This window comes from Phaenicophaeus curvirostris, chromosome 21 (assembly GCF_032191515.1).
Source record: "Phaenicophaeus curvirostris isolate KB17595 chromosome 21, BPBGC_Pcur_1.0, whole genome shotgun sequence".
In the NCBI taxonomy this organism is placed as follows: Eukaryota; Metazoa; Chordata; class Aves; order Cuculiformes; family Cuculidae; genus Phaenicophaeus; species Phaenicophaeus curvirostris.
This window is the reverse complement of record NC_091412.1, coordinates 4932918-4951787: the sequence shown is the minus strand read 5'-3', so window position 1 is coordinate 4951787 and position 18870 is coordinate 4932918. Positions and strand designations below refer to the sequence as shown.

The window sequence follows — 18870 nt, the reverse complement described above, 5'->3', positions numbered from 1 at the left end:
CACCTTCCCTGGAGGGGTTTAAGGGACGGGTGGACGAGGTGCTGAGGGACATGGGTTAGTGATTGATGGGAATGGTTGGACTCGGTGATCCTGGGGGTCTTTTCCAACGTGGTGATTCTGTGGAACAGCCCAGGACCGGTCTGCGATCAGGCGGGCTGGAGCAGAAGTGGGTCAGGGCAGGACGGGGCTGGCTCGGCGGGGCTGAGCGGCGGCGCTGAGGCCGGGCGGACGGCGGCTGCGCCGGGCGGGCTGCGGAGCGCCGGGCGGGCCCCGCGGCGATGGCGACGGCTCCGCGCGCAGGTGAGAGCCGGGACCCCAGCGCCCCCGCGCCCCCGCCCGGATCCCCGGCACGGCCTCCCCTGCCCGGGACCGCTTGCCCGGCTTCCCCACCCGGCTCCCCGCTGCCATGCCCGGCGCCCGGCTCCCCTGCTCTCCTGCGCAGGTCCCTTCCCCGGTTCCCAGCTCCCCTTCCCCGGCTCCTTTGCTCCCCTGCCCCTGTTCCCGGCTCCCCTGCCTCCCGGCTCCCTGCTGCCCTGGCTCCCACTTTTCCCCCTGCCCTTCCCGGCTCCCCGCTTCCCAGCTCCCCCGCTGCCGTGCCCGGGATTCCTTTCCCGGTTTCCCTTCCCGGCTGCCTCCCGGCTCTCCTGCTGCTCTGCCCGACTCCCAGCTCACCTGCACGGCTGCCCTGCCCCGGCTCCCCATCTCCCCTGCCCCGGCTCCCCATCTCCCCTGCCCCGGCTCCCCATCTCCCCTGCCCCATCTCCCCATCTCCCCTGCCCCGGCTCCCCATCTCCCCTGCCCCATCTCCCCTGCCCTGGCTCCTCATCTCCCCTGCCCCGGCTCCTCATCTCCCCTTCCCCAGCTCCCCATCTCCCCTGCCCCGGCTCCTCATCTCCCCTTCCCCAGCTCCCCATCTCCCCTGCCCCGGCTCCCCATCTCCCCTGCCCCGGCTCCCCATCTCCCCTGCCCCGGCTCCCCATCTCCCCTGCCCCATCTCCCCATCTCCCCTGCCCCGGCTCCCCATCTCCCCTGCCCCGGCTCCTCATCTCCCCTGCCCCATCTCCTCATCTCCCCTTCCCCATCTCCCCTGCCCCAGCTTCCCTTTCCCGGCTCCTTTGCTCCCTTTCTCCAGCTCGCTGCTCCCCTGCCCGGCTACCCTGCAGCATCATCCCCACACCGGTGCCATCCCCGCTCTGGTGCTCGCTGCATCGAGCATCCCATTTTCCCTCTGGGATGCACGTGGACCCCGTGGCTTTTGGTGCTCGAGGCCTCGTCGTGTCATGGCTGGATGCTTGCAGGGCTGAGTGGAACCTGCCTGGTGTCTGGGGCCGGTCGATGGCACAGCTCTACGGCAGCTCTGTAACGTTACAGCTTAACCCGAACTTCTTGCCCAGCAGCGCCTTTTTTTTTTTAATTATTATTCCCCCCCAAATGCACGTGGATTGGTGGCAGCCCAGAGACAGAGTGCTCAGCAGCAGGAGAGCATCAGTAGTTGCAAATGTAGTGTTGAACTAAATGGTTGTGTTCTGTCTTTGGAAGATGAAGAAATAATCAAATGGGGAAAAATTGTTGTTTCTTCGTCATTGGTTTGCAGTCCTTTTAACTTTGGTGGGAAAATAAGGGAGCACTGCCTTCACTTTCAGTGGTACTTGAGTAAAGCAGCCTGCAGGCAGAGCTGCCTTCTTCACACCCAACTCTGTGCACGGATTTTAAAGGATGCTGCTTCTCTGGGATGGGATTCCACTCAAAACAGGACTCCCGATATCAGCTTTACGATGTTGTCACTACTTCCTACTGTAAAGGAAAGCAAGAATTGAGCACAGTGGAGCTCTGGCAGGGGTTAGGAGTGGGGGGAATGTGATACTTTTACGCATAGAGCCTACTGAGTGTGTCGTGGTATCACGGAATCATAGAATGGTTTGGGTTGGAAGGGACTTCAGAGATCATCCATTCCCCTTGCCATGGGCAGGGACACCTTCTGCTGGATCAGGTTGTTTATAGCCTCATCCAGCCTGGCCTTGAAGACCTCCAGGGATGGGGCAGCCAGGACTTCAACACTTATCAAGAAAAGCTGGAATACACACAGATATAGAAATGTTGTGACTGTTATGCTTGTGCCATGCAGCCTCCGCCAGGGCTGTAGCCTTGCTGTAAATACAAAGGTCATCATTCTAGTAGCCATGAAATCTGCTGCTTGACCACTGTTGAATGACATTATGTACTTATAAAGGGCTTTTAGAGGTGGTCAACTCAACTCATTTGAGCAGCCAGATCTCACCTAGTGGATTCCAGATCTTAGGCACTTGGAATAATCCCTGTGCAGAAATGGTTGGACATTTGCAGGACTGTAGGTTGCAGATCACTACCTGTGGGGGTGGTGTGGTATCTGCTCTTCATCTCCTCCTTCATTTTTTAACAGGCAGCAGTGACTCAAAAATGCCAGATCCTCTTCAGAAAGCCAGAAATCTCTGCACTGTGAAAGTAGAGTCTTTCAGATGTGATGCAGGCAGTCCACCTACAGTCGTTGCAGGAAAAGGTTAGAGAATATTCATATCTTCTCTGGTTTTGGGGAGTGAGTTTGGAGGAGGTGGTGATAGTGCTGAGAGGGAGGGTGAGGTTAATTTCTGCTGCGAGGAAGCTGGCATCTGAAGCATCAAGAGATGGCTCTAAGAGATGCACCACATTTACCGGAAAGCTTGATCTAGTATTTGGAGCCTGAACTCCTCTTTCTGTTCCTCCACCTCACCAGTAATCCCGTAAGGTGCAAGACTGGAAATGTCACTGGTACCTTAAAATAGGGGCTTAACGGCTTGTGTGGCTCAGTTTCTTGATTTGTTTCCTGTACTCAATAAGCAAATATATGCCTGTCCATACCATCTGCTGCGGAACTGCCAGATAAAGGATGTACAGAGTAGGTAGCCAGGGACTTATCATTGCTGAATTGCTATGAGATGAAAGACACCGAGTGAGGAATGGAAGAGAGGAGCTGGTTATATTGGATGCTTCTGTCCACACTGGTGTCTGGACTGTACCTCCAGGTAGCTCTTTCACTTGACTTGTTGACAGGGGAACCTGCATTATGTGTGGACTTTTTTGTACCAGGACGCCTCTCAGAGCGGGTATTGTAACTTCATTTCTCTGGGCTGCAGCTTCTCTGACAAACTTTTTTTATTCCGAGACTCAGTTTGCTTTATTGCTGTTTCAGGATTACCTTTCTTCTACTTTTCTTCCACTTACATGCTCCTAACTTCTTGCCTTTCCTCTTGCTGCCTCTTAAACCAAGAACTTTCTCCTAGTGCTTGTCCTCAAGGTTCCCACTTCTGTTCGTTTTAACTCTTCCTCTTCTGTCCTCTTTCTGAAGTGCCAGCAGGGCTTCCAGGTCTGCGGTTCACAACACTGGAAGCATATACACATATCACAGGGCAGGACTCAGCCTGTACTTGGATTACTGCAGGTTCGTGAATGGAAGTATTGATTTGATAATCTGGTGGCTTGCTGCCAGTCAGAGAAAACTTGTGTGTTTCCACCTCTTTCCCATGGTAGCTTCCATCCTTCCCCAGCTCTTCTGCAGTCTACGTCTGGGACTTTGCACTGGGCTCTCCCCTGCTGCCTTTGGCTTCCTCTTGTCTCCCCCTCAGCCCACTCCTCCTGCTTCCCCTTGCTCTCAGACTCCATCTCTCCCATCAGGTTCACTTTCTTTATTTTCCTCCTCTCCGCCAACTATCTGCCCTCCTGCTTTCTTCTCTGAGTGCTCTTCCTCTTGGTCTCATGTGCTCCCTCTCTCTGACCTCTCTCTTGCCTCCTGCTTTTATTTTTCTCCCTCTCCCCCTCTGGTGAGAGGCCAGAGGAGAAGCTCTCCCTCTTTGGCCTCACACTTCTGTAGGCTTCCCACTCGCCCTCCCAGCCCTTTCCACTTGCAGCAGGTTTCAATTTTAACCGATTTCATTTTGGTTCCAGTCCCTGCTACAGATCCATTGTGTGACTTTGGATGGATTCTGCGTGTCCCTGCTGACGATCAGGGCATATGTGGTCCTTCTTTCCTCATGGTCTGTGCCAGGTGAGGGCTTACTGTAGTTCTCACTCTGGAATAGTTGGAGAGAGGATCTGCATCTCTCTCTGCCTTGCCTGAGCTCCTGGGTCTGAGGAGTGCTCCCAGTAGTTAAATTCACACCTTTTAAAAGTCCGTCTTCAATTTTACACTTGCCAAAGAAGAAATTAAACATAACTAGAAAATAACAGCGGGTAATTTTTGGCCTCCAATAAGTCCTAACTGCGTAGTCACTAGGTAACACTGTGTGGGCAGCTCTGTTAAATCACTTAATGGGTAGGCAGGAAGCATCTGAAACCAGCAGAACAGAAAGAAGTATTATTATGCAGCAGCAGTCAATGGCAACAGCAAAGGTCATTCCTTCTATCCAGCATCTCTTTCCAAATGGAAAAATGACTGGTGCTTTTTTAACTTTATTAGGGAAACCTCTGAATTCAGAGTCATCACAGTTCTGAAACAAGTTTTGACAAGTGGAAATGCTTTAATCTGTGCAGCAGAATCTAGGTTTTATTATTTTTTATTGAGATGAATTCAGTCTTCAATGCATTGCTTTGTAAAAGGCTGAGTTTTCAGTCGCTATAAGAACATTGTGTGTTATTTTGTCTCTATGAATTGGGTTGGTGTGGTAGTATTCAGGAGTGCTGTTTTATGGTCTCCTGACTGTTTCATTTTCTTCTGTCTAGGCTTGATTGCGAAATGCTAATTACCAAGCCAAGGTTGTGGCAAAATGCTGTAACATTATGACAGTGACGTGAATTGTATTGAATTAGTTTTGCAGGAAAGTTCCCTGCTGTAATTGCATCCAGTGAAAGCTGCTGTCCTTATCTCAGGCTGCATCTTCTGGGAAGGTCTGGTATGAGCACACTGGAGCCCGGTGCGTCTGTTGGACTAGCCCGGGACACTGGTGATGCTGGCAGCGCACACACGGGGCTGGTAGGACAATCATTCGAATCAGCCTGCTTGTTTTCCATCTGTCCGTTTCTTTCCATCTGTCTGAGAGGGTAACCAGTGACTCGTGCAGTGTTAAGGAGAAGAGGGCCTTCAGGAGATGCTGGAGTGAATCTTAAACCGATGCTTCTGAACTGTGCCTACTGTTCTGCTCTGCCCTCTCACAACTATGCTTGAGGTATAAAATCATTACTGTTCATTCCCATAGCGTTTGTGCTGATCCTGCTGGTGAAGTTCTGCGGTAAACAGAGTCGTTTTCTTTTTCGGCTGCGATCAGTGGTTTTAAAAGCTCATTCAGGCTAAGGAGAAGGCAGAACTGGTGAAGAAAGATAACGTGGCTGTGATTTTACAGCAGGGCTGGGCTTACTTCCCAGTGCATTTGTGAAAAGACTTTTCAACTCGGTAGATGCAATAGAAAAGCCCTGTATCTCCGATAGCGTGTGCTGTCTGCACAGGACATTGTTTCTGCAGACAAACTTCCCTTCCATTTTATAGAAGCTATCACTGTGCTCTGCACTTTTTATCTCTGTGTGTATTTCACCAAAAGATCTGGGGCCTCCCGGGTGCGGTGTTGGTTTGTTCTAAGTCAGAGGTAATGCCAGTTACTGGAACAGATCAAGTAGATGCCTTTTCTTTTTCCTGACCTGATAAGCATTTTAAATATGATCTTTGCATAACAAATAATATCAAACCAGCATTTTAGTGTTTGTAGCAGAGCATGTGGAATAATTGTGTGACAGTGGTGAGCCATTCTGTCTTAGAATTCTTGGGATTTAGAGGATGTGTGGGTTTTGGACACCAGGCCTTTTCAGATGATATAGGAAAGTGGTTAAGTTAATGTCTGGAATCAGCAGCAATAGCTATTCAATTTTCAGAGCAAGACCTTTGTTTCTTAAAGTGGTTTTCAAAGCCATTTTCTTAGGCATTACTTAGCTTCTTGTCTGTTTTTTTGCTTCCGTGTCCATAGTTCTGAGAATGTTGTTTACAGACCAGTAGGGTCACTTTAACTGCTCTTGTGGGGTTTTTTCCTCTCTGTTAGAGACACCATTCAATCACACAGAATCAAGTGTACTCTTGCACTGCTCAGTTGTCATATTACTGCCAGTCTGCTTTATTTCTTAAAAAAACCCAAAACAAAACAAAAAAAGGCACCTTTAGAAGGAGTTCGGGTTTATGCTTCCTGACTAGGAGAAAGTAGACCAAATTCTTCTCTTATATACACTTTTCACAGTTGATTTCAGCAGGATAATTTGCTCATGAAACTAAAAAAAAAATGAGCTCTGCTGGGGTTTACAGGTGAAAGTGGAATTTGCCTTTCTGGTGGCTGTTTTGCTCCTTATGTCTGTTTGTGGAACATATCAGAGACTGCATGATCATTTTTCTTCTTTGGATGGGTAGCATTGGAAGCTGCTTATGCATGAGTGGGAGCTATTTCCTCGGCAGTTTACTGGAACTATATACAGTCACCGAACACCGAAGAGGAAATTTGCCTTGCACCTAAATTGGAATGACATCTACAGAGGTGCAGTCTGACTTGCCCTCAAATGAGTGTCACATAATTGGACATTGAAATATTTCTACAGCAATTCTTGTCAAGTAAGATCCTGGATGTTCCTGGGAAGAGGATTTTAATTTTAATTTTTTTACCTTTTTTTTTTTTGCTTTTTGTTCTTATAAATGAGGATCAGAGCTACTAAATGTTCTTTAGGGATGAGTTTAGGTGCTCATTCAAGTGTGGGGTCTGTTAGCTATTTTACTGCCTATCACAAGAGGATGCAACTTATTGCATCTGCTGCTCTCGCCCTTATGGAAGTGACTGCTGGTATAGGACACAGATTTCAGTTTGATCCTGATTTATACATCTTAGTGCTAAGGAAATCACTATCTAACATGGGTGAATTGGCTAGTGAGTGTATTATAAATCTAAAAATCTTGCTTTAACTGATTGGTTTTTCAACAACATTCCGAAATGACTTTGCTTTTGATTAACGACTTATATAATAGAGCTACAGTGAGGCTGGGGTGTATGGTGAAGTGTGATGAGTCACAAACCACATCTAGTGTATCCTTGATGTGGAACATTGTCTTCTACAAGTCCTGCAAGAGTTGTCTTCATGCGGATAAGTGATAGCATCAGCCATATAGAAATTAAGATATTAAATGATTTGGTGCAGGGGAAATACAAAGAATGTTTGTCAAAGTTGCATTTTACTCATGTATCACGTCACCTCATCTCACATCACCAGATTACAGATGCAGCAAAATACCACTGGAATTCCAGCTGTTCTTTGTTGAAGGAAAAAAGCAATACTTTTTTACAGAAGAAAACCACTGATTGTAATCTTAATTACAATTAATTACTGCTAGCTTAACTAGAGGACTCGGCTTCTGTGCATGGTGCTGCGTGTGGCTCTGCTTTTGTCTTCTCCCTGCTGTTAGTGTGGCTCTGCGTGCAGGGCAAGCCCCCAGTCAGCTCCCTTTGCAAGAGGCGCATGCAGCGACCTGCAGCACCAGGCGAAGGAGAACAGCTGCAGGAGGACACTTTGCTTCTGCTTCTCATAGAAGAAAAGCACCTCTGCGTTTCTGTGAACTCTCCTCCTGCCACTTGGAAATGTGCCCCTTGTGTCCCACTGTCGGTCTGTCGTGTTGCTGTGGGAACTGCTTCTGTTCCAACTGTTGTGGCTGGCAAATTAGTGCTGTAGTTGGTTTCTGGTAAAGGCATTACATTGCTGCGTGGTTCTGTCCTCAGAAATTGTGATAGTGAACAAATGAAATGAAATGCAAGTTGCTACCCTGCTTGCAGAAATGGCTGAAGTCTGGCTGCTAAGGATCAGTCAACAAATCCGATAAAGTTTGCTGACTTGGAAGCATCGAGTGTTGTTACCGAGGAGTTAGCCAGTGTTTTGAAGTAAGGCTGGTTTTTTCCTTCTCTGAAACAAAATAATATAATAAAATACGCAGCAGTTGACACTGTAAATCAGATCAGTGAGTCCAGGCCATGCCAGTGTCTAATGCAATCAAGAAATGTTAATAGAGTTCTATTAAGGTGGCTAATGCTCCTCTGTTGGCAGAGGAGGAAGCAGACTCAATAAGACCCGTGTGTTAGGGCGATGCAGTGCAGTCCAACCAGCAAATAAATGTAGCTGTGAAGAACTGCTGCAGTGAGCTTACGCAGACTCGTGCTGCTGACTGTGCCCGTGTTTAAGCTGCTTCTAAATCTAGAAGCATTCCTCGTGCAATATAATAAAACTGATGCTCCCAAGGGCTTTTCTCGTAGCCAGAATTTACGCCTGGAGATTTGTGACACTTTTCCCTGCCCTCCCTTCACATTCTGCATCACACTCCAAGGTCACTAGAAGCACGAGCTTTCTCTGTGGGGCCAGCACTTCTACTGATTTCCAGCCAGGCTAGTGGCAGTTCTTCTCCAGGGAGTTGCTGTTTTCTTTGGAGCACTTGTGAAGTCTTTACAGTTTTACATTTATATAGCCTTCTTCCTTCCCAGGAAATTCTAGTGCCTGGAATAGAAAGCTTTTTATTCTTGCAAAAAAAGCAGCATTCCCTGTAAGGCCTTTTAGGCTGTTCTTCAGCCACAAGTGCCTTCAACTTTACATTATTCATCAGGAGGTACTTCATTCAGATTAAATAACACTGGAATGGTGTTGGTTAGGGAGGTGCTCATGGTCTTTTGAATTTAAGTTGGAAATATTAGTGCAACCACTGACATTTTTTTCCCTGGAGTGAGGTGTGTTTATGTGTGTTTCCATTTTTCATGGGCAGCATGCTGTGCTTGAGCACCTTTAAAGCTGTCATTCCAGCTTTAAGGGAAGTGGCAGGTTCCACTTTTGGATAGGGCCTTACTTCCATGTATGAAACGTTCCTCGAAGCCACCGCATCCAACACTGAGGATGTACAAACCTGGGGAATGAGCAGCTTTCCATGTTCTACTACCACTTGTAAGTATAAATTAGTAGTGAAATTTAAAAATGAATAGATTTGAAGAGCAGCTTTGAATGTCTCACACCTCCAGAGCAGTAATAACGAGATAAAGCAAATGACCTGGAACGCCTTAGAGCTGACCTGTGGGTCATGCATCTTGCAGCACTGTGGTGCTGACACTGAAATGGCAGTGCTGCTGCATTTGTTTTTTCCCATGTTTTAATGCTTTTAGACTTCTAAAAGGTTTCTTTGTTGTTTAAATCTGTACTGTGTGCTTTCGTGAAAGCCTCGGTAGGCAGGTGTCACAACTTCCATGCCTGTGCTGTGCTGGTGATAGTTCTCTTGAGACTTGGAAGCTTGATAGTGTGTGACCAACGGGATGTGGATTAGCAGCATTGAATCTACCGCATCTTGATCATGTTTTATGCTAAGTGTTGCCGTGCTCTTCCCAAAGGAGCATTTTCTTCCTTTTCCTGAAGTGTCTCCAGTCTCCTTCCTGGAGTTGCAGATGCTGTATTTTTGCATATGGCTTGACAGAAGGTACAGCCAGATACATACCACAGTAATTGCATCTGTCAAGCATTGTCTTCCAGCAATACCTCAGATAAGTTCTTTTCTTCTTGTCACAATCCAGAGGTCTTTCCAGAGCAGCGATGGCTTCTCCTGTTAGGGTTTTTACAGAGTTTCACACGGGCTTCTCTATTTGTTTCCCAGCTTCTGCATTAGGGATCAGGAATTTTGACACCACCAGCTTCTGGATTTTGGCTCTGTGTTTTTAACCTGGTACTTGACCATTCCCTCATAGTTACTGTTCTAAAAGAAAGCATGAAAGGATGCAAGAAGGAATGGAACAGTGGAGCAGGGAGCTGAAGAGTCCTCTTTTGTGAGGAAATTGGAAGGAATGGCTTTCTTTGTGTTTTGGAACATATCTCATATTTGCACGGATATGAAATCCATAATGCAGTGGCAACTACACGTCGATGTGTGCTCTTTGTGTACTTCTGGGTGGGTTGGCCTTGGCTGCATCCCGTCACGTTGCTACTGATGAGATTTGGCTGACCTGCAGGCCCCAGCAGGACTCTGCTGATGATCGGAGTAAGTAACTAACTAGTGATCTTTGTTAGGACTTCAGGGGTACTTAAGCTAAGTGCTTAGGCATCTTTTTAAGGGCTTTGGTTAGAGATTGAGGTACAGTTTTTCACTTGTTTTTATATTTAGGGCTTGCACAGATTATGTGAAAGTCTGCATCTGCTCATTGCTGCATTACATTGCTGTGCCTCAAGATTCACATTCTTCCTGGCTGGCTGGGTTTATTTTAAGGTTATTACTAAGAAACAGGACTGTTTCTACAAACATTTTAAAATTACCATGCTTGAAGTCATTTGTTCTTTGTCTTTCCCTGCCTTGAAAAACCAAAACAACCTCTCTGAGTCTAAAAATGAGCACATCAGAAAATATTCTCCCCTAATGCCAAGGAGTAAAGAAAAGAAAAAAACAAAAAGAATTTTTGGGGGTCAGGAGAAGAGAGCAAAACACAAGCAAGTTGGATAGATTGTGGTAAGAAATGTGTGGGAAAGAACAGTTACTAACACGAGTAGGTGCTGCACAGATGTTGTGTATTGCTTATGATTTGTAGGTATAGATCAGTTTTAAGGCAAGACAGTGGATTTATGCAGTATTGGTAAGCTTTTCTGGGTGGCGCTGTAGCTGGTTGGGGGTGTGTTGGTTTAACAGAATCTACTTTGCTTGCACCTTGAGTTCTCAGCTGTCTTTATTGTTACTCAAGATTTTCCAATGATTTTGTGAAAGGAAGAAAACCATAACAAAACCACCTAACTCTTGTTTTCACTCCATTCTGTCTTTATTACATCTTGTGTGCTGGATGGCTTCTTCCAAAGAACGTCACAATCATACTAGGCAAATCTCTCTTATGGAACTGCTCTTCAGTGGGAATGAAATTAAATAATTAAGTAAGATCTGTTTTCCTTCCCTTAAAGATAGGAATGTAGGCTCCCTTTTGAAGAATTCATAACTTCTGAGGTTTGTTTGCTCCTCTTCTCTCCCCAGAGCCTGATGGTTGGTCTGGATGAGCTTAGAGGTCTTTTCCAGCCTTCATGATTCTATGATAGCGTCCGTTCAGATCGGGTCGGGGAACATCCTCACGTTCCCTTCACCCTAACCGAAGCACAAGGCACAATGCTTAACGCTGCCTTCATGCTTCTGTTCTGACAGCAGGCAGACAATGCCTGGTTGGTCATGAAGCTGTCTGGTACCAAAGTGCTGACCCTCTAGAATGTTTTTGTCAGATGGGAACTTATATTATGAGGTTATGCTGGACCAGAGTCGCGTGGCTGTAGCACCTTTGTTTCGATTTGAAGAAACCAGATTAGAGGCTCCAGCTGCTAACTCTGTGATCAGCTGTGGATCAGCACTAGCTACTGTTGAAGAAATCCTGCTGTAAGTGGCTTGCCCTGCTGAGTTTATAGCAGAGGCCATGACCAAACTGGAGCGTTTCTCTCCCCTTCATCTATATTTGAACCACCTATAGAGTTGTCCTTTTTCTCTGGCACTTGTCTTTCAAGCTGGTGGCTCTGTGCTGAGTGCTGAAGGGATTTGTTGTGTAACAGGGCGACTTAAGAACCCTGTGCACCCATTCCTTCCTCCTTGTGCTTCATCTGCCTTCTTTCCAGAGATCCAGTGGGTTTGTACAAGGCTGTTGTCTGCCCAGGGGAAAAAAAAGACATTTTGTTCCTAAGCTGGTCAGCCAGAAGAACATAAAAGTGGCTCTGCAGCAGGACTGATGGGACTTCTTTTGGTGTTGTGCTTAGTAATACTGAGAACTGCATCAGTGGCTGTCAGTGGGAGCTGCTGGCTTAGTTTCCCATGTTGTGGGTCCAGTACGTGACTCAAATTGTTCTTCGCTGTATTTAAGCATTTAGTATGGCGTTTGGGGATGCAGCACTGATCATCTTGTGCTTGTGACATCCAGGCAGTGCACTAGCTGTGCAGTTCACAGCCTGCACCGAGCTATTGGCATTCTCTTGGTTCTGCCTCCTCGTACAACGTGCTGGGTTTTGAGAGGAGTTCTGTGTCTCACAGACCGGCCTGTCACCTGCACCTCAGCTGTCTGACACCCAGCAGATGCCAGGGACAGGGTTCCAGTGGTTTTTTTTTGGTAACACATTCAAAGAGGAAATGACAATGAAAAATAGAAATAGATGCAGTGAAACATTAGTGCTTCAATTCACTTCAGCTTTGAGCTGCCATCCTTTTTTCAATTCATTATCATACCATTGGTTTGAAATGCATTTGCTCTTCCATGGATTCTTGCACAATCTTTCTTGATTCCTTTAACTCACTTCAGGAAGGGTGTCTGCTTGTCTTCCCTGCCCTCCACCGCCGTCCCCAGCTACAAAGATCTTCTGGAGTTGTACGTGAGACTTTTCTTGACATAGCAATGACGTTTTTACTGCAGATTGTTACTCTTCCGACTGTTCTTTTTGTTGTTGTTGCTGGGCGACACACCCTTTGGGGCAGGAGTCCCGTGATCCCTTCCACATACATGCACCCTTAAATCTGGAGCAGGCTTAGGGATGTTTAATGCTTCTCCCCAGAAAAGAAAGTCACGCTTTTACCTTGCAGGTTTTTGCTCTGGTTGCTTTGTGCACAATGGGCTTCAGCCTCTTCTGGTGACGTTTCCTAAAAGCACTGAGCCTGTCCCTTCCTCTGGTGGAGCAGGATGTTGCAGATGAGGTGTCAATATCGTGTGGAAACCTGTCCTGCTCAGAAATGCAGTCTGTGCAGTTGCAGTAATAGGAGCTTATTGGCATTCTGTTCTATGCATTCCCTCTGATCAGAGTGCGCTGTGTGTCATCGCAGGGAGTATTTTTATCTTTCAAGTTGGAGTGTCTACAGCACAAATTCATTTACATGCGCACACGGTTGTGTGTGTGCATAGATGCGCTGATATGTTCTCCCTCCCCACCTCCGCCAATTTTCTCAGTACTGATCTGGTTTAAGATACATCTGCTCTACAGACAATAGCAGAACAAAAAGCTGCTGCTAGGAAAAAAAGGAGACGGATCGATTATTTTAATTGCTTCCTGTATTGTGAGCTAAATGGTAAAATTTGATTGGCAGTAAATAAATGAAAATAAAGGTTATGTAGAGGGATTCTGCAGCTTTCATGCTCTTCACCTCATTGGAAGTAGTTAATGCCCGCTCATCTACTTTCCCCCCACTCTTGCTGAGATGTAATTATGATTTACTATAAATTATCTGCTTTCATGGTATATCTGTCTAGGCTTATGCGGTGAACAGAAACCTGCCATGAATATATAAGGGGGTTTAAGTTTTTTGAGTGCTTTGGGTAAGTGGTTAGTATTGGTTAATGATTTTGTTATTCCACATCAATTTTTCCTCATGTAGGTTTTAAGGAGCCCTGGATTCTTGCTGGTCCGGGAAGTAGGTAGGAAAGCCAGCGTGCTAAGGTGATGAGTAACAGGACACGGAGTGGAATGATATGGATTTGCTGGGGGAACTCTGAGGCCTTCTACATATTTCTTTAATCTGAGTTTGCCCCAGGGGTTTTCCTGTGAAGTGATGCTGCAGCCACATTTCTGAATCGTTTAAACACCCGAATGAATGTCCACAGTTATTTACAGGAGGCTGATACGGGGTTATGGCTTCGTTATGGTTGCTGAGCTTGGAGGCAGATGCTTAAACTCATTTGATATGCTGACTTCATCTGTACAGATGGATCCCTGCTGAGATAACTATTGACCTCCGTGAGGTTATGCCACAAGACAGATTTGGTGCTGTTAGCTTCATTTAATGCTGCACGTATTTGCCTTAGTCTGATATGGATAATAAATAGATGGAAAAAGGCAGAGCACTGGAATGGAAAGGAGCTTCAGTTGTTTCCCACTGCATTTGCAAGGTGTAAATCTATGCATGTATTTAGTTTGCAGATTAAAGATCAGACTTCTGACAGGATTTATGAAGACGAATCTCACCACTGTATTAGAGCTGAAGCATGTAATGATCTTTTCCCCTCCTTGGGAAGGCATAAGGTTGTGTTGGGTGGAAGGTAGATGGATTGTCTCATTACCAGATTGAACAAGTTGTGTTCCTTATACTTCCACTGTCAAGTAACTGCATAGGAAGGAAGTTCTGCGGCAAAAATGAGTCTTGGATCCATCTGCTTCATTTGTCTGTGCCTGGGAGTGCCTGTCTGTAAAATAGAACTGCTAATACTTCCTTTGCTTGTAAAGGTGTAAAACTCGTATTAAATTGTAAGATTCAATTAGAATCTTAGCCACAAAGGTCAACTTTGCAATATTTTCAGATCGAAGTCAAGCAATTGTGTCTTATGTCAACATTTTGATTTTAAAAAGATAAAACTGCTGTAAAACTTGTTAGAGTTTGAATCATCTAATCTATCTCAGAACTGTTAGTTTTCTTTGTTGATGGTAACACTAAAAGCCAAAGTCAAGCACAGTGAGCCACTGCAATAGGAGACTATTTTTCAGTATTATATTTAGAGCTTTGTCTGTCCCATGCAGGTGTATGGTTTTCCTAGAACAAAGAGGGATTTTTAGCTTTGTGTGACACCTTTCCTTTATTCAAATGGGCAGATTACTATAGACATGCTGATTTCTTGGGGTTGCTAGCATATGAGCTGAAGATCTGACCTGCTGGACACCAAGGTGATGAGGAAAGATTTAACTGGGAGGTTCTTAAATGAAGGGAGCTTGAGAATCACTGTCTCCTTGCTCAGGAAGAGTCCTGTGAATCTCAGATCTAGTCACCAAGTTGCAAGCGTCGGTCCTAGCCAAAGCATGAGAGCTTTTCATTTGCAGGTCTGCCCTTGTCCTCACTTGCCTTCATGTCTGATGCCTTTTTTCCCCCACCAGCCTATCTTCTCTTGCTTAGCTTCCTCCACCACTGTTGCCATTACAGAGTTTGCAGATTGCTCCCTTTCCAGGGAAGTTCCATGCCCTTTTGTGCCATGTGTACAATTAAGCCGTGTGAGCTTGAGGCACACAGCTAAGAACTGCCTCTCTAGGATAATTCCTTTATGTCACAAGGCTTCTTTTCTGTGCGCTTGCGAACACCTCTGTATGCGCAGTTCTCTACCTTGGCTTTATTGATCCTTGTTTTGGTCTGGAAATAGCTCAGGGTGAGAATCTTGTTTTTCTCAAGGTGCGATTCTTCTTTTTCTCCGAGTACAAATTTATCTTTAAGGGAACTGGGAGTTGGGGGAAAAGTAGTGGCTGTTACAAAATCCTTAAACAATCGCCTACTGTATCAATGAATCATAACGAATGATAACCATAGTGAGGAATAAGTCTTCAATGAATCATACTTACTGTATTAGGTGAATGCTTAATTGGAGAGGATGAAGATGTTTAACAGAAAGAAAACGCTGTACCACGTGTGATCCTAGTACCTGGAGAGGTATTGTGTGGGATTTGGTTTGGTTTCTTTTTTCTAAGCCTAGCAAGTCATCGTGGCTTTAAGCATCATCACAAGTAATAGAAGTATAAAAGCTTTTTTGTTTTGTTATTCTTCCCTGTGCATTGTTTTTTACCTAGTCTATGGGAATACTGTTCTTTGATTTGTTATAGTACCCAGAAACTTCAATCTCAGACAGGAATCACATGATATGAAGAGGTGAGAAACACAGAAATATATAAAACAGTCTCTGCTTTGGGGCAGTGTATTGCTATACATGCTGCAAGGTAAGAACATTGTTTATCTTCCTTGCAATGGTGACACACGGTCAATCCAAACAAAGTCTGGATATCTGCAACCTAGTTTAGGAGGCAAGATGTCAAGAAAGAGGTACTCTTCTCAAGTGTGATAACTTTCTCCTGCCATCTCTGGTGTCGAGGAGCCCTGGAATCCTGGCTTATGTGCCTCAGTTACATGCCTAAGGCTGAAACAGATAAATCTGAGGTCATAAGTTGACTTTACTGGTAGGACAATTTCTTGTAATTGCATTGGATAAGGTATATTCCTGTGAATGTGACTTGGAGTTGTTACGTGCCCTTCGACAGAAAGTCATTGTCTGTGTATTAATCTGATAACTTGCTAACCGGGCTTTCACTGTGTTTTTTTGATAAGAAATTTAAATATACACACTACTGTGTTAAGTAAAAGCTTGAAATAACTCTTCCATACTGGTGTGAGGGTTTAAAAAATGGCAGCCTTTAAAGGGTTTTCTTAAACAGAAAGAAAAACAGAGGGAAAAAATGGGGTAAAAATGTGTGTACCGAGCACTTATTAGTACCACTACTTCAGTTAGGGGAGACATCCTTTTTAAACTTTTGTTTAGCGTTTTTTCTCTAACAAGACTGTCGGTTTCCGTAGCGAACGGTTTTCTGCACCCTGTAGGGATTTACATGCAATCAACTGCATTCTGTAATTACTGTTAGTGGGCTGGCCTTGGGAAGTTCGGCGTTGTTGAGGAGGAGGAGTGTTCTCTGCTTTGCTGGGATGAACGAGCTTTGCTGCAGGTAGGAAATGCAGTAATAGATACCAGCCGTGATAGCTTCACTTAACGATAATCTGTAGAAGCTGGGCGTGGATTAGTCTTGAGTGTAGTGGGCTGGGAAGATAGACTTGGCAGTGACGAGGTGGGGTGACAGCAGCACTCATGGGTGTTTGGTCAGTGGTCTTGTATTACTCTCACCAGCTAAGCAAGTATTAGTGTCGGAAGGGAGGGTGTAAGAAGATCATAGAATCACCAGGTTGGAAGAGACCCACCGGATCATCGAGTCCAACCATTCCCATCAATCACTAAACCATGTCCCTCAGCACCTTGTCCACCCGTCCCTTAAACCCCTCCAGGGAAGGTGACTCAGCTACCTCCCTGGGCAGCCTGTTCCAGTGCGCAATGACCCTTTCTATGAAAAATTTTTTCCTAATATTCAGCCTAAACCTCCCCTGGCAGAGCTTAATGCTGCCAGATTTGTCTCTGTGGTGCCCTGTGACAGGACAAGAAGCAATGGGCACACCCTGAAACATGAGAGGTTCCCTCTGAACATCAGGAAACCCTTTTTTTCACTGACTGAGCACTGGCACAGGTTTCCACTAGCACAGGGTTTTCTCCCTCCTTGGAGATACTAAAAGGCTGGCTGTACGTGGTCCTGGGCAAGCAACTCTGGGTGACCTGCTTGAGCACGGAGGCTGGACCAGATGAGCTCCACTCCCATCTAAGTCATTCTGTGATCCTGTAAACCTGTTTGGTTTGGTTTTACCACCTTCTGCTGAAAAACAGAGCCTGCAGAGTGGGGTTTGGGATCCGTGGAGCATGGCTCTAGCCTTTCCACTGATCTGTGAAGGCTGTGGGTCCCATTACACGGGAGCTGGGGATACTTGACTTCTTGAAGGACTGAGGTCTCCTTGGGTTTTACTCAGCTCCAAAGTAATATGTGTTTGACAGCCAAAATGTCAAATAATAAATACAGTCCTCAAGAAAAGAAGTTTTGAATCAAGGCTGAATTTATTTGGCTTTCTTTTCTTGCTCTCTTGAGATTAACATACTTTGTTTTGTAGCAGCACTTTGCTCCTTCCATTCTAAATGCAGATCAGATTATTTTCACAATCCAGTTGAAAATTTCTGGAATCAAATGCTGATTTTTTTGGATTTTTTTCTTTCTCTATGTGTAGGAGAATTCTTTGTTGAATAGCTTGCATTCTGAATCCTTTAATTCTACATTCCAGTTCAATTCTGTTATGCAGAAGTAGAGTACAGTCATATATATCTTGATCTCAATGAATTTTTATTTGATTAAGGAAACCATGCTGAAAAAACGTTTGTTATGATTAGATGCAAATCAATGAATCATCCAGATGCTTAAACTACTTTACTCTTCAGTGGTTTCTGTAGTGTTTTTGATGGTATTCGCTATTTTTTTCATAGTAACATCTCAAAATCTGTTTGGTAAAAATAAACAGTTTTGCAGCAATGCAGCTTCACTTATGGGTCCTTGCTTGACCAGAGCAGCTGGGCGAGGAGCTGTTTTCTTGCAGAGGAAAATTCTGACCAGTCTCAAGATGTCGGAGGCAGTCTTTTGCCTCCTTGTCATTCTGTCTGTCCCACTCTTGTTCTCATGTTCTTTGGACCTCCCTCCTAATTACAGGTTCTTTATCAATTTCCTAGTTTACTGTCTTCCTTTTGGCTGCTCGTAGATCTTATGGTCTGTGATCAGTAAATCTAATATTCTGCATAAGGCTGAAAAAGAGAGATTTACTCAAAAATTATTCTGCTAAGACTAATAATACTGTATTTTGTTTTTCAGATCTAGCATCTCTGAAGGCGAGGCAGATTATTCCTTCCTCCTGCTTTTTTATAGCATATGGGCTTTTATCCAATGACTGAATTTTGCAAATTCTTCCTTTCCCATCTGTCACTCTGGCTTTTTTTGTGGTGCTTCCCATTCTTGTGCTTTGAAATTTTGGAGTTCCTGCTCTTCCAAGCATTGACCAAATGCAGACTTTTTTTCACAAGAAGTTCAGGGTAGTGCTCTTTTTATAACTATTTTGATGACTGTAGTGATAAATTTTAGGATATGTATATCTGAGTGGAGGGATGAGAAGGTGCTATTTGGTAAGGAATAAATCAGTTTGCTGTTCCCTGTCTTTAGTAAAAGGTTCCAGGAATCTGTAACAGTAAATGTAATGATCTATATGCATTCTCTGGTAGCTGCCAAATATCACTGGACACATTCCCAATACGTACTGTACTCTTGTAATGAACACTGACTCCTTAATAACCAATTATTTTGAATGTCTTTGCTTTTTTGTTGTTTTTTTTTTTCAAATTAAGGTATTAAAATGCTACTAACTGATTATTATTTTTACTCTCTTCTTGTCCAGCCAAAATGTGCTCCCTCCTAACACCTTTCATTTAAGTTTCTGATTAGTTTGGC

The 18870-nt window shown here is 45.0% G+C and overlaps 1 protein-coding gene across 4 annotated transcripts in view; it reads left to right on the top strand.

Moving 5' to 3' along the window:
* Window positions 1–269: 269 nt before the first annotated feature.
* The window catches only part of PITPNM3 (PITPNM family member 3), an 89144-nt gene continuing 70543 nt past the window's right edge, over window positions 270–18870 (top strand). For 3 of the 4 annotated variants that reach the window (XM_069874205.1, XM_069874206.1, XM_069874204.1), the window contains exons 1-2: window positions 270–300; window positions 2420–2536. In XM_069874205.1, the coding sequence (XP_069730306.1) occupies window positions 279–300; window positions 2420–2536 (139 nt within the window). In that variant the 5' untranslated portion in view covers window positions 270–278. Of the gene's footprint in view, window positions 301–2419; window positions 2537–2911; window positions 3039–18870 lie in introns of those variants that run through there. The other variant, XM_069874207.1, reaches the window with a different exon arrangement.